This window comes from Jatropha curcas, chromosome 3, assembly GCF_041381405.1.
Source record: "Jatropha curcas cultivar XTBG-Jc1 chromosome 3, XTBG_Jcur_1.0, whole genome shotgun sequence".
NCBI classification, from domain to species: domain Eukaryota; kingdom Viridiplantae; phylum Streptophyta; class Magnoliopsida; order Malpighiales; family Euphorbiaceae; genus Jatropha; species Jatropha curcas.
In genome coordinates this window covers 3,633,500-3,646,546 of record NC_143153.1, presented here as the reverse complement: position 1 = coordinate 3,646,546, position 13,047 = coordinate 3,633,500, and the positions used below count along the sequence as shown (strand labels likewise).

Genomic DNA, 13,047 nt, shown 5'->3' with positions numbered 1-13,047 from the left:
AAAATAATAAAAATGACACGTGAGATTAAAAATTCTCTCTCAATTTATCCTATATTTGGTTAAAGAAAAAAAAAATTTTATACAGTTTTTCAATCTCCTATGTTATTTATATCATCTTTCTGTTATCAAAATTTTTAAATTTGATATATAATTTTTATTGTCATACAATTAATGTTCAATTTGTTTTATGTTGTAAAAATAAAATTCAAGTATGTTAATGTGCACTTATTAATGATAAGTTCAAATTACCAAACATGTCTGGTCTATTTGGTCTTCTCATTAGTGTAAGAAGTGAGATATCTCGAATTCAAGTGGTTTTCATCAATTTGGTAAGTCAAAGAGAGGACTGTCCTTACTTGTAGTTTATCGTATTATTACAATCCATGAAAACTAGAGCCTCATAAAGAATAATAAGTTGGGGCTATGATATTAGAAAGTTATAAGAGAATATTAAAAGATGACAACACTATTACAATTGAGTGAGCTTTCATTTTTGGAGTCTCCAAATAATTTGAACTTATTTTCACAACAAAAACTCCAAAAGCATTATACTATTGAGAGCAAGCACTCTGGAGGAGTCACAGGAAATCTAGGCCTATCAAAACAGTAATCATAAGTAAGAAACTTGTTCCTCACATTCTCATATGCCCTTTGTTGAGCTAAGTCCAATTTCCAATATTTCTGCACATTCCACCAGTAATTTGGAGAAAGACATTGTTGGATTTTTGAGGAGCAACCACTAATGTCAAACCCTAGGAAATGAGCTTTAAATGGTGCATTACTCCAATTAGTCTTTGTTTGGCCTCCATCTGTAGCCCAACTATCTCCATCCCACAAGCTTGCCTCTACTTTCATTGGGTGTGATGGATAGCTTACTCCAAATTTTGTGTTGTTATTGAACACTCTTATGGGAATTTCATCCACAAAAAATCTGACAGTAGATCAATATATTAAAAACTAGTCAAAAAGCTAAAATCTACTTATAAAATTATTGTCGACATGGTTTAAATATTTGACTTAAGCATCAGAGTGATTGCAAACCAATTTTCCAACTCTTTTTCTTATAAATTTCAATGATCATGCATTATCAGAAAAGAGACATTGTCAAAAGTAAATATTTTTTTTAATGTCAACAAATAGCAAAAATATATAAAATTTAAAATGAAGTTCATGAAATTTTATGGTGTTCATGCATGTCACCCAACATAATCTAAGTTTCAAATGTGTATATTATATATGGTGAAGAGATAATGTATATAAAGGAAGAGAGATTGTTCTTACACAATTTGATGTTGGTTCCAAAGGATCCTGTAGCTGTGAAAATCTTTTGTAGGGTCAAACCAAAGATAAATCCTTTGCTCTCTATTACCTAAACCGTTTGCAAACACATTTGTTTGCAATGTGATTGGCTTTCCTTCTTTATTGCCCAAGAACTCAAAGTCTAGCTCATCATGATTATCACCTTGTGAAGTTAGCTGCCATTAAAACCTCACCCATCATTAGTATATATGCAATGCAATTTTCAATTTGTTCACAGGCAAACTAATGCTTCCCATACTAATTCTTTTTTCCTTTAAAAGTACATTAATATTTAATGGGATTGTTTAGCAAAATTAGTTTTTATGGTAGCTGTTAGCTATTTTTAATAACATTTAGTTATTTGAATAGTTGGTAGCTCTTTGATTAATTTTTCATAAAACGTTAAAAGTTAAGCATTACATAAGTTGACTCTTTATAAAACGCTACCTTAATCTATATAAGTTAATTCAAATGTTATGTTACCGAGCATTATTAAAAATAACATTTAGTTAAAACAATAAAAGCTACTTAAAAAACCGTTGCTGAACACATCCTATATATAATGTCTCGCACAAACCCACTCACATAGAAAGCAGTAACAACTCCTGCAGAATCATTTCCAGGTAGCTTTATCCTCAAATGAAAGAATCCAGAACCAAAACTTAGCTTGGATCCAAACCCAGCCCCTGCATGCATTAAAATTTCCCATAAACATTAAAATTTTAGAAAATTATTAGGCCAATTTCAAATTCAAAACTCTCATATATGTATAGGAAAGCATCAAAAGGATATCTAACTTGCTATATATATAAAAAAAAAAAAATCTATTTTTCAGTTATATATTCTAAACTCTAAATAGTACTTGGTATTTACTTAGTAACGGATTAATTTGCAATACTTATATATCATATAGGGTTTGCTTTTAGGTTTTATGTTGGAGGTTTTTCCGTTCTCATTGAAGAAATATTATTGAAATTTTTTGATTAATCTTAAGTCGGTCCAATTAAAGTACAGATTTTACAAGAATATATATAAATAAAAATATAACGAAGTTCTCACGAATGTAAAATAATAAGTCAGATAAGAAACCGTAATTAACAAGAGAATTTTAGAAAATGAAATTTTTTTTTAAGAATAAAATACATGTATGTATTCTATGAAAAATTATATAGAATTAGAGAATAAAAACCAGAATATTTGTCCATGGAAAGCTGAACTTGTCTGCCCTGGTGAAGTGACAAGACATGATCATAGCCCCAAGTAACTTCATAATTTTGATCAAAGCTAATATCACTTGTTCTCTTTGCAATCACCCCACCAATTAGGAGAAATGTAAGAACATATGGTAGACAAGAATAATCCATTTTAGGAAATTGCATTTCCTATGTATGATATTAATGATTTTTTGTATGTATTAATTTACTTTTCTCTTATTTGAATCAATCTGTGAACTTTTATATATATATATATATATAGATGGGTTTGTTAGATTTCCTATAAGAATAATGATAAAGCCAAATTATTATTATTATTATTTTTTTTTTTAAAAAAAAAAAAAGGTTGTTGGTTTAATGTAGGTTATCAACTTCTCCGCACGCTATTGATTTCTCCATGCTTCCTCATAACGAACTTCATCATTTATATTCTTTGTCTGGAAGTAACTTCAAGCAAAAAATTACCAGCACATTCTTATGAATTAGGGTTCTATTTTAATTTCGTTATTAGAAATAACATTTCTCAAATGCATTAGGTCGGTACCCAAAAAGAGATTTAGTTTTAGTGCACATAAGCTGGCTTGAGAATATTCTTAATAGTGCATACATTCTAAAAACAAATATATATATTTATTTTTCTTTTTTTAGTTCATACTATATAAATATATTTTTCTTCAATTTTCTTCATTTCTTTTCACTTTCCTTTCTTCCAAACAAAGTCTAAATTTAAACTCATTGTGCAATATGCAGTTATACCTAATTAGAACCGACCTAAATACAATCCATGCCTACGGTGAAGGGAAAGCATTTAATTTCTTTTTTGTATAATAAAAAAAGATCTATAAGTATTTTTAGGAAAAGAAAAATGACGTATCACATATATTAATCCTTCTTTTTTTGTACCTTTAAAATAGTTTATCAATTATATATATGTTTGAAGGATTCAGTTCCTTCTTTTAAAAAAACCAAACCATGGAACTAATATTAAATGATTTCTTTTTGAATCATCATATTAGCAGTATAAAATTAATTATATTCTTAATTTTGTTGTTTAAAATTAATTTATTTTGGATTAAAATTTTCAACTCAGTTAATATTTGATGGATGGGCATGCCATCGGTTAGTCTTTGAAGTTGTGCTGTTTTGCACGTATGTATTGTGATATAGATAAATTCTATTCCAGTAATGCTGGAAAAGCTAGATTTTGGAAATATTTTATTTAAATGTAGAAATTCAAAAGAGAACTAAGTCACTTGTCCTTATTTCAATTTGTCAAAAAGGCTAAGAAAGGAGTTGTAGACTCTCAAGTATTCTTCATCTTCTATGTATAAATTTATTTATTTCAATTTTTGAAGCAAAAGAAATGTTATGGACAATTTAGATTAAAGAAGACAACTTTGATCGTTTGACCTCATCTTTATTCTTCTTTTCGTATATATATATATATATATATGTAAATGCACATAGGTACGTTAAAGAAAGAAACAATTTGCATTTGTCCGTTACATCAGTAAAAGTGGTCAGTACCTTCATGTAATATTTACCTATAAAATCATGAAAATATAAATTTTATTTTAAATGATGAACAAAGTGATATTATTACCTCATATATTTTACACATTTTACAAATTTTATTTTCAAAATGAAATCGAAGGTTCAAAACCATTCAGGCTAACATGCCTGCCATATATTTACAAATTACAACAAAGCTAGTTTCACACTGCACAGCTTGTTAATGTACAAGAACTTGTTAACCCAACAGGAGATATGGAGGAAAAAAAAATAAAATGCTGTGCCTTGAATCTTCATTGGATATACTTTCGGAACTAAATTTGCCAGTCCTTCCACCAATTAATGAATCAGAGATGTTCTCTATTCAAACAGATATTTAAAATTATCAAGTGTATATATACAGAAGACCTCCTGTAGTGACCAAAACAGGTACCGAAGACTAAATTCAGAGACGTGGGCATATTTCCATCTGCAATCGTTGCTTCTTAACACCAACCTGCATTTTGAAGAGAATCATAATACATATGAGAGGTCAAAAGAAGAAAATTGAATATCTAATATCCGATTGATTATTACAGCTATAAAGCTGCATGCATATATATGTGTGGGGCTCCCACGAGAGAAGCCGAGATTCAGAGTGCCCCTGACACATTGTGTATGCATAGTATGCACATATAATAGTCTAATTCAGCATTTTGCCCACTGCAATGTTCTATTCCCCAAAGAGGAAAAATGCCATTGTATTTCAATGGTTAGCTATATGTGGAGAATACAACTCAAAAAGAGAAAATAGTTTCCTGTTCTCATGTTATTCCCATGCCCACTACTTAAATTTTAAGAACTTGTTAAGGCTACAGATTGTAATTCCATTCTTCGTGCATTCTCATGAAAACCACCCAAGTATTCAGGATAACATAAAGGAAAGTGCAAGTACCTTATGAGGGCTCTCTAGTTGAGGCATTGGGTGATAAGTATAACGAAGAGGAGCTAATTGAAGAAGGTGAGGAGATTGCTGAAGGGCTGCTTTACAGTAGTTGTAAATGCTGCATATCAAAAACATTTGCTATGAGTATGACAACACAAACCTAAAATTTCAATGCCATCATACTCTATATATAGCGAAGTATAAATTAGTTTGCTATGCAATTTTTTTGAAGTCAAGAACAAAAAAAGTTCTTGGATGAAGCCAAATATTAACTTCAGATACTTCCAATGTGGAGAACATTCAACACTGACTTGAAAGTAAAAGCCGCCATTGGGACCAGCAACTTAAAAAGATAATCCCTCCCAAACTGAACATTTGGCAAGGTAATTACAGAATAATTCAATAAAAAGGAGCTTAGCAGAGAATGTCGAGTGGCTTTCCAAGGATAAAAGAACAAAAATGTTAAAAGACGAAACATGGTTACAACAAGACTGCACATTGCTGTCCAAGGAATAATTAATGTCAACTGCCCCTTATCAACTTTGGCCTATCAATTCAACATAATTGAATCTTACCTTCAAATTGACTTAATCAAACATTAAGTAATGAAGCTCTAACAGGGATGGAAGGATTGGAGAATTCAGGCACCCCATAAAACAAATAAATTTATAGTTATGAATCAAGTCACACAAATTCAACCTTCTTTTATTAAAAGGATAATAGATGTAAAAAACCTCCCATTTTAGCATATAAGAATTAGTTGTCCCACATCCATATTGAAGGTTACCTTTTCCTTCCATACAAATTTGTTTTTAAAGCAGTTATGATCTTATGTTGCTACAGCTACAGAAAAGAAAACACACTCAAGAACAAGCCAACTCTCCTGGCAACTTGCATTAGAGCTCATTTTGTTCCACATCAATTGTATGTTTTTATGTTCCTTGGGTAATATATGACAGCATTAACAAAAAGAAAAAGAAAAATGACTTCTGTACCTTAGCCTATGCCTGTTGCAGGAAGCAAGGAATGTGATAATACCACATATAATGTTTTTAAGGGATTGGAAGACCTATAAGACAATTTCAGTTCCAAATCAATGTTTGAACAGAAGATAAAGAAACTCAACATGAAAGGGTGTCATAACATATGCAAACCTTTTTGAAGAGATCTTTCCGAAGAGAACGCCAAATTGAGATGTCAGAAGTGCTAGGCTTCGATTTAGCAAAATGTATAAGCAGGCCCTTGCTATTACTTAACATCTTGAAGGCTTTTTCGAGCATATTATAGATGTTCAATAGTACCAAAGCCAGGAATTTTGCCAACAGAACACAGCATCGAGAAGGAACGAGGAGCAAGTCCCACACAAAATCAAAGAGTGAAAAAATGAATGTGACTGGATGCAAGGAAAATGTCAAAATTTAGATTCAATTGAAAAAATAATATAATAAAAAAGATAGATCATGTTCAACCAATTAAGTTAGAGCAAAATATGAACATAATCACAGATATAGAAACACACAAAGAAAAAACAAAACATCCATCCGTTTAAACAAGGGGAGTACAGAAGAGTATTTGTTACAAGATATTATGCCACATCTTTGCAAATGTTTAGAATGATAGACACCTAAAGTGCCAAGTGAAAGGTATTTATCATTATCAATAATATCATGACAAGAAATCTGGTGATGAACCCATTCAATTCACTGCCATACCTAACTGTAGGTACAATTTATCTCAAAATTATTTTCATATGATTTATCTAACAACAGGGTACACCATGTAAATAGTTTCCTGCCATTTCCTTAACCTTCTCTTTGGGAACATGAAGGATAGGGAGGAAAGAAAATGAAAAATTATCCTCTGGGTCTACATGGTCTCTATCTCTCCACTTTGGGAAGAAAATAGAAAAACAGTAGTGGGAAAATAAATGGATGAATCTTTCCTTTTGTTTTCCTCTCATCCCAACAAGAAAAGCCAAAGTGAGTTATTTCCCTCTCCACTTTTTACTCCGTCGTTTGTGTTTCAAACAGCTGTGAAAGAAGATACTCCAGAGACAGATAATTCAAGGAATTCCTTAGAAATACATATAAGAGCGAGCTAAAAATATAACACTTACATACAAGCTCACCAATAACTTCCTTAGAAATATATATAAGTAAAAGCTAAAAATATAACGCTTACATACAAGCTCACCAAGAACTTTCTGTTTATAATTTGCCGAGAATGCATGACCAATTGATCACAAAATGATGTTTTTGAATAAGGGATCATAACCCACTTTTGAAAATGAGGTCATAACTGAGAAAGGAAATAAAAGATGCACAAATTTACCTAAATTTAAAATAATCGAATACAGAAGCTCCAGTGGTGAGAATAAAACGTCAACCAAGTCCAATAACATGCTGCACAAAGGCTGCAACACAACCGTTGCAATCAAGTATACCTGCTCTCCTATTTCAGAAAAAATGCTCCCTATTGGTCTCATAAACTCTACCAGATGTGATAGTGGCTGAATCAAGGACCTTCTAAGTAGCAATGCTAGTAGCCCTATCACTTGTGTCTTCATCAGAAACCACTCAACTGCTTTCTCCAAATTCTGTAAGAACAACATTGTTCCAAGATACCTGATTCTTGAGATCATATCCCATGCTTCGATCCACTTGAAAAATGGCCAATAAAGGTGTGCCGCAGATGCCCGCAAGAGCGGAACATTCTTATAAAGGTCATAAAACCCAATAATCACAGTTATGGATGAGATTACAGCATAAAGGACCCTCAATAGAGGGCGCATCCAGGGACAGTATACTCTATTGAACAATGGATAGGATTGAAGAAATATAACCCAAGAGGGAAGGCCTGCCTCGAGCAAAGTAAGAAGCTTCAAATCAGAGGTAATTACTTGTCTTAATTTAGACGGAAGATCTCTATCATTGAACCTTAAAAGGAGAAGAGTATCCTTGTATTCTATAGGCTCAATTTTACCATCTTCCCATGGATTTTCTTTTATTTTCCCATGCATTGGCTGTTCCAGTTTGTAAACCGTACGAAACTTAATGTTTGGGTCACTAGTGTGCCCCATAGGCTCCACATTTCCATCCCGCGGATCTTCTTTTACTTTGCCATCCGTTGGCTCTTCCATTTTGCAATATATACCAAACTTATCATTTGTGTCAGCAGGGCATTCCCTGGCATCAAAGAACTCATCTTCAGAACATAGGTTGGCTTGTGTTTTAGAACCAACTGTGATTCCTCTAGGAAAAGAAACTTTGTTGAGCAAAAGGTTTAGACTTCTCCATAGTGTTTGTGCTTCAGTTGTAGTGCCTGAGAACCACAATGGAATACAGCTCAATGCTTGATTAATGCTGTTGAATTCCCATTTTCTCAGAGATTTCACTTCTAAAGCAAGGGATGTATCTGTCTGCGGAAAAAATATCCTATTGAATAGAAGGTAATAAACGGTAGATAAAAAGAATTCAAAGAATTGATACTGCTAAAGGGTAATATTTTGTTTCTACAGCCAAGCTATAAAAGTATGAGGTAAGTGTTGAAATATATTATCCAATCAATATAGAGAACCAAACCTCTATAAATGAATGTATAAAGTCCTTACATGCTTGCTCACATATTATGAAATGTTAGTAAAAATTTCATGCATGATTACCTGAAGCTCATTTAAATAGTTGATACCTCTCACATCTTTCCATGCAACTTCAAATACTATAAACCCGTGCAAAGCTTTGTACAAGCTCAACATAGCAAACAGTGCCCTTTCTCTAACACTGGGCACATTAACAATGGGCAACCACTTGCAATATTTATCACTTTCATGGCTGGAGGATTTATATCCTAAGCTTGGACACCTCAGCAAAGCTCTTGTATTTATAAAAGGTGACACCCTGCACTGTAGTTATCATCAAGAAGCACAATGGATCATGATCCAATACTGTATTGAATCAACAAATTGCCGAGAAACTATGGAAAAAGACAAACCTGTGTGATCATAAATTCCCTAATGCAATTTGCTCGCGAATCTTTGCTCATCCACCATGACTGATTGTCAACCAGGATAAAAAACTTATGGCTACTTGGAGCAAAATATAGGAAAGTCCGTGAAAGATAGGATTTTATGTCCCTGAACAAAGAACAAATTGTAAATAATTCAGATATGTATATGTGGATACATCTAGTTTGATGTCTCTAAATTTTATCTTTATAAATTACGCTTGAAAAAAGTTAACATATGGAACTATATATGCCTTAGCTTTTTGTTAAATTTTCCCATTTTGCAAAATCACATATAAGGATAGAATTTATAAAGGGAGTTCAATACTTGAAAATTTCACTTGATTAAATCTGAACCTAAAAGCCTGGAACCTTTCACCTACCCAACCTCACTCCATCCCTGTCCCACCTCAGCCTAGGAACATTTAAGCTGCATGAGGCTTGAAACCATATATATTCAATTAGAAGCCAAACATTGTAGATAAGTAAGTTACCAAAAACTTATCTGCAATATCATAAGTCCGGTTTGCACTGGAAACTGATAAGCATGAGAATCGATTATAATTCAAAACTTGCAAATAAAGGAGAGGAATTATAACCATTAAGCTACTAACCCAGTGGTGGAGTGTCTTATAGTACACATTATCAGGATTCAAACCCTAACAACCCTCCCATTTAAAAATTTCTAATATAGCAAAAGAAAATACAAATAAGAGTAATCATACAACCTACCAAAATTTCCCTGATGTGAACCTTCCCGTGATGAATTCTACATACCCACTAAAAGGAAGTAACTAATACCAGCTATGTACATTATACAACAATTATACGTGCACCAACGAAATACTAATTCTTACCCAATCTGCAAACTCGTCAAAGGATAAAAGTCAGGAAAAGACTCCATTTTCTTTCAGTCAGGTCGTTAATAAAAGCCTTCAATCTTCCCCAACCCTCCAAACTCCAAACTTTCGAGAGAATACTCCGGACATCTTTCCTAAGAAAGCCAACAATGAATTTCGAAAATCAACAATGAACACCATTAAAAGGAAAATCAGAAACAAAAATAATACCTAATTGGAAGAATCAAAGAAGTTCGATGAGGCTAACCTCTCTTTGTTTGCTTGGTTGGTAAGGTGAATGATTCAAGATGGTGAGAACAGAAGAGAAGAACGGCCGACGCTCGACTATGTGCCATTGGTGGCCTTTGCTTCGTTTCTGACCTCAAAAATCGGACCGAAATTTCGGCTCTGCAAGAGAAAATTTAGGCGCCAAAACAGTAATGGAGAAAAAGAATTTCTAAAAATCTAGCATGTATGATATTTTATTAACTAAATAAATATAAATATTAACAATATAAAAGGTAGTTAAACGAATTTTACTTATAAAATTAAAAATATAAGTGACATTTTCTAATTTTATACTATACAAAAATTATAATAACTTTACAGTTTAAATCTTGAAATTCATAATTTTTTACTCAAAAAACTTATAATAAATCAAATATAAGTTCAAAATTATAAATAAATAGTCTAAATCTTTAAAAATCAAATTTAATATAATTCTAATGTTTGGAGTATAATTAAAGTTGAAGCGACTAAAGTTGTTTCAAAAGCTTATTAATATGATTCAATTATATTTTTTTAGTTATTTTTTATACTCTCTATAAATGATGAAATATATATAACTGAATTCATTAAATAATTTTATTAAATAATTAAATAATAAATGAACTTTTGAAAAAGAAAATAAAAATACATTAAGGAGATGTATTGGCAATTTGGCACCACTAACTTAGGATAAGGACGAATCTAATTCAATTATCAAAATACAAATCCAGAAGTACACATTGTACTCGCTGCAGAAGCCATGATAGATGACTAACAAATATACCCCACGTTTCCTGATTTTCACTCATCCTCCACCGTAGATTCCCTTTTGTTCAATTTCAACCGTCAATTTCCGCCCTCCTTTTTATTTCCTTTTTTATTAACCACGATCAAATATTCTTAATTTCTAAACGTCGTTCTCTCTCGCTCTCCACGGAATCCAAACTTTTATCAAATTTAAATTATTCACGCGCCCTCTATGAGAACACTATCCCCTACTCCGCTCGTAAACTAGCATCGATACTCGCCGCATTCGACACGACACGTAAGGATTTTAAAGCTGAAAATTACTATTGTGCCACCCAACTAGAGCAGCCTCGAGTGGAGTCTTTGGTAAACGAGTATTTTATTAATTAATGGCGTATATATAACGCTTTGTAGCTTTCCCAAGGTGTGACGTCGTTAAGAGTATCCGTGAGCTTATTTCAATTGGCGAAGAACAAGTAGAAAACCTCATAATCTCCAACGCGCAGTGTTAAGCACTTAAAATATGTCTGCAACCGGTGGTAGTGCCGTCGGCAGCGGTGGCGGTGGTCAGGAGGAGGACAAGAAGCCGGTGGATCAGTCTGCACACATTAATCTCAAAGTCAAGGGCCAGGTATTCATACAAATCCATGTATTTTTTCTCTTATATTCCGTTTTTTTTTTTTTTTTTTGATTTTGTAGGTTTTTTAGGATTCGCTGGGTGAAATTGGAGTTAGAATGCGATTTTTTTTTGTATGTTTATTTATCTTTTTGACAGAAAAGAGCTGTGAGTGGGGGTTTGTTGCATGCGATCAAAATTGAACTCTGTATGCGTTCTCAGTCATGATTTGTGATCATTGCTTTCTAATTAGGGGAGTTTAATTCTCTTTGTTGATAATGTAATAGTGGGTGAGATTGGTTGAATCGGGTATTAGTTTAGTAGTGTGTTTATTTATATGAGAAGAAGAAAAAGAAGAAGAAGAGGCAAGGAACTAGGAAGTGTTAAATATGGTATTGGAAACCATAAATTATGTATTGAAGTGGCACGTTATAATTTCTTACTGTTACTGTCATGTTCTTTTAGATCGTCGCCAAAGTTCATTTTAGTTCCACACCCCTAATCCCCAACCGGAAATAACGAAGTAAAGAAAAGAGAGAGTGGATTTAGGCTCGTTAATAGTCGTTAAGGTGGGTTTGCTTGGACGTGTCAGGGTTTGGATCTGTATGCTTAGATTACTAGAATTCCTGGAGCTGCAAAGTAAGTAATGGGATTTTAATGTCAAGAATATTATAGGCATTTTTTGAGTTGCCTGTTTCAGATTTTACTTGTCAATTGAATTCTGTTTGATGCAAGCACGGTTTAACAGTTTTGATCTTTTAGCTGTCGAATCTGGTGCCTTTATTGTGTAATTTAGTCTCTTTTGATTTGTTTGGTTGTAGGATGGCAACGAAATTTTTTTTCGGATCAAGCGGAGCACCCAGCTGCGGAAGCTGATGACTGCCTATTGTGACAGGCAATCAGTGGAATTCAACTCCATTGCATTTTTATTTGATGGGCGGAGACTGCGTGGAGAGCAGACTCCTGATGAGGTAAGGCTAAAAGTTTTTCTTCGTTTAAATGTTTTGTTAAAATTTGATTGTGCGTGGATTGCTGAATGAATTGATCTCTGTCTGCAAGCAAATTGCTGCTTTTGGAAAATCGGACACAATAAATTGAAACTTGTTTATTTGATAAAATTTTTACCACATAGTTTACCTATTGAAGTTTATTTCTGTATATCTGATTCTGGCCAGCTTGAGATGGAAGATGGTGATGAAATTGATGCAATGCTGCACCAAACTGGAGGTGGGAATGTCTACCCTTGAGGTGTTTGTCTCGCTAATTAGATATTTTGTAAACGCCACAGCAGGCAGAGCGGAAGAAAGGCTTTTCTTTAGCTATAGGAAAGCTAGTGTATATGAAATTGAAATGAGTGCAACGAGACTTTAAAAGAAAAAACGAGTAATATTCTGTGCAAGTTGTGTTGTCTGGCTTTATTATATTTATTTCTCATTTAAATGTATGGAAATGCATTCTGTTTCATCTGTTTCCAATGGTCTAAGTTTTTTTGCCTCTGGTATCTTCAAGATCATTAATTTGTGCACATGCTTCCCTGGCATATCAATCCTGTTCTGTGTTTAAGTTTTGAAATGGTTGAGAATGTTGTAACAAAATGTGATTGTATGTTTGATTGGTTGCTCGTGC

General features: G+C 32.9%; 3 protein-coding genes across 6 annotated transcripts; 1 reads left to right on the top strand and 2 right to left on the bottom strand.

The window, feature by feature from the left end:
• Window positions 1-397: 397 nt before the first annotated feature.
• LOC105644935 (xyloglucan endotransglucosylase/hydrolase protein 2) lies at window positions 398-2,716 on the bottom strand. The gene is made up of 4 exons (XM_012230444.2): window positions 2,489-2,716; window positions 1,885-1,985; window positions 1,282-1,475; window positions 398-931 (listed from the first exon to the last, which is right to left on the bottom strand). Exons 1-4 carry the CDS (start codon window positions 2,676-2,678, stop codon window positions 547-549), a joined length of 870 nt encoding a protein of 289 aa, XP_012085834.2. The 5' UTR covers window positions 2,679-2,716; the 3' UTR covers window positions 398-546.
• Window positions 2,717-4,080: 1,364 nt separating this feature from the next.
• LOC105644379 (uncharacterized) lies at window positions 4,081-10,365 on the bottom strand. Of its 4 annotated transcripts, none has more exons than XM_012229694.4 (9): window positions 10,060-10,365; window positions 9,810-9,946; window positions 8,941-9,082; window positions 8,612-8,851; window positions 7,282-8,368; window positions 6,105-6,343; window positions 5,946-6,019; window positions 4,960-5,068; window positions 4,081-4,521 (listed from the first exon to the last, which is right to left on the bottom strand). In XM_012229694.4, exons 2-9 carry the CDS (start codon window positions 9,854-9,856, stop codon window positions 4,471-4,473), a joined length of 1,989 nt encoding a protein of 662 aa, XP_012085084.1. In that variant the 5' UTR covers window positions 9,857-9,946; window positions 10,060-10,365; the 3' UTR covers window positions 4,081-4,470. The 4 variants fall into 4 exon arrangements, with proteins under 4 accessions (XP_012085084.1, XP_020539245.1, XP_012085085.1 ...); XM_020683586.3 differs by having other exon boundaries at window positions 6,105-6,217; XM_012229695.4 differs by having other exon boundaries at window positions 10,023-10,271.
• Window positions 10,366-11,220: 855 nt separating this feature from the next.
• On the top strand, window positions 11,221-12,891 carry LOC105644380 (small ubiquitin-related modifier 1). Its single transcript, XM_012229697.4, has 3 exons — window positions 11,221-11,436; window positions 12,243-12,392; window positions 12,597-12,891. The coding sequence occupies exons 1-3, from the start codon at window positions 11,329-11,331 to the stop codon at window positions 12,666-12,668; spliced, it is 330 nt and encodes a 109-aa protein (XP_012085087.1). The 5' UTR covers window positions 11,221-11,328; the 3' UTR covers window positions 12,669-12,891.
• The last annotated feature ends 156 nt before the right edge of the window (window positions 12,892-13,047 follow it).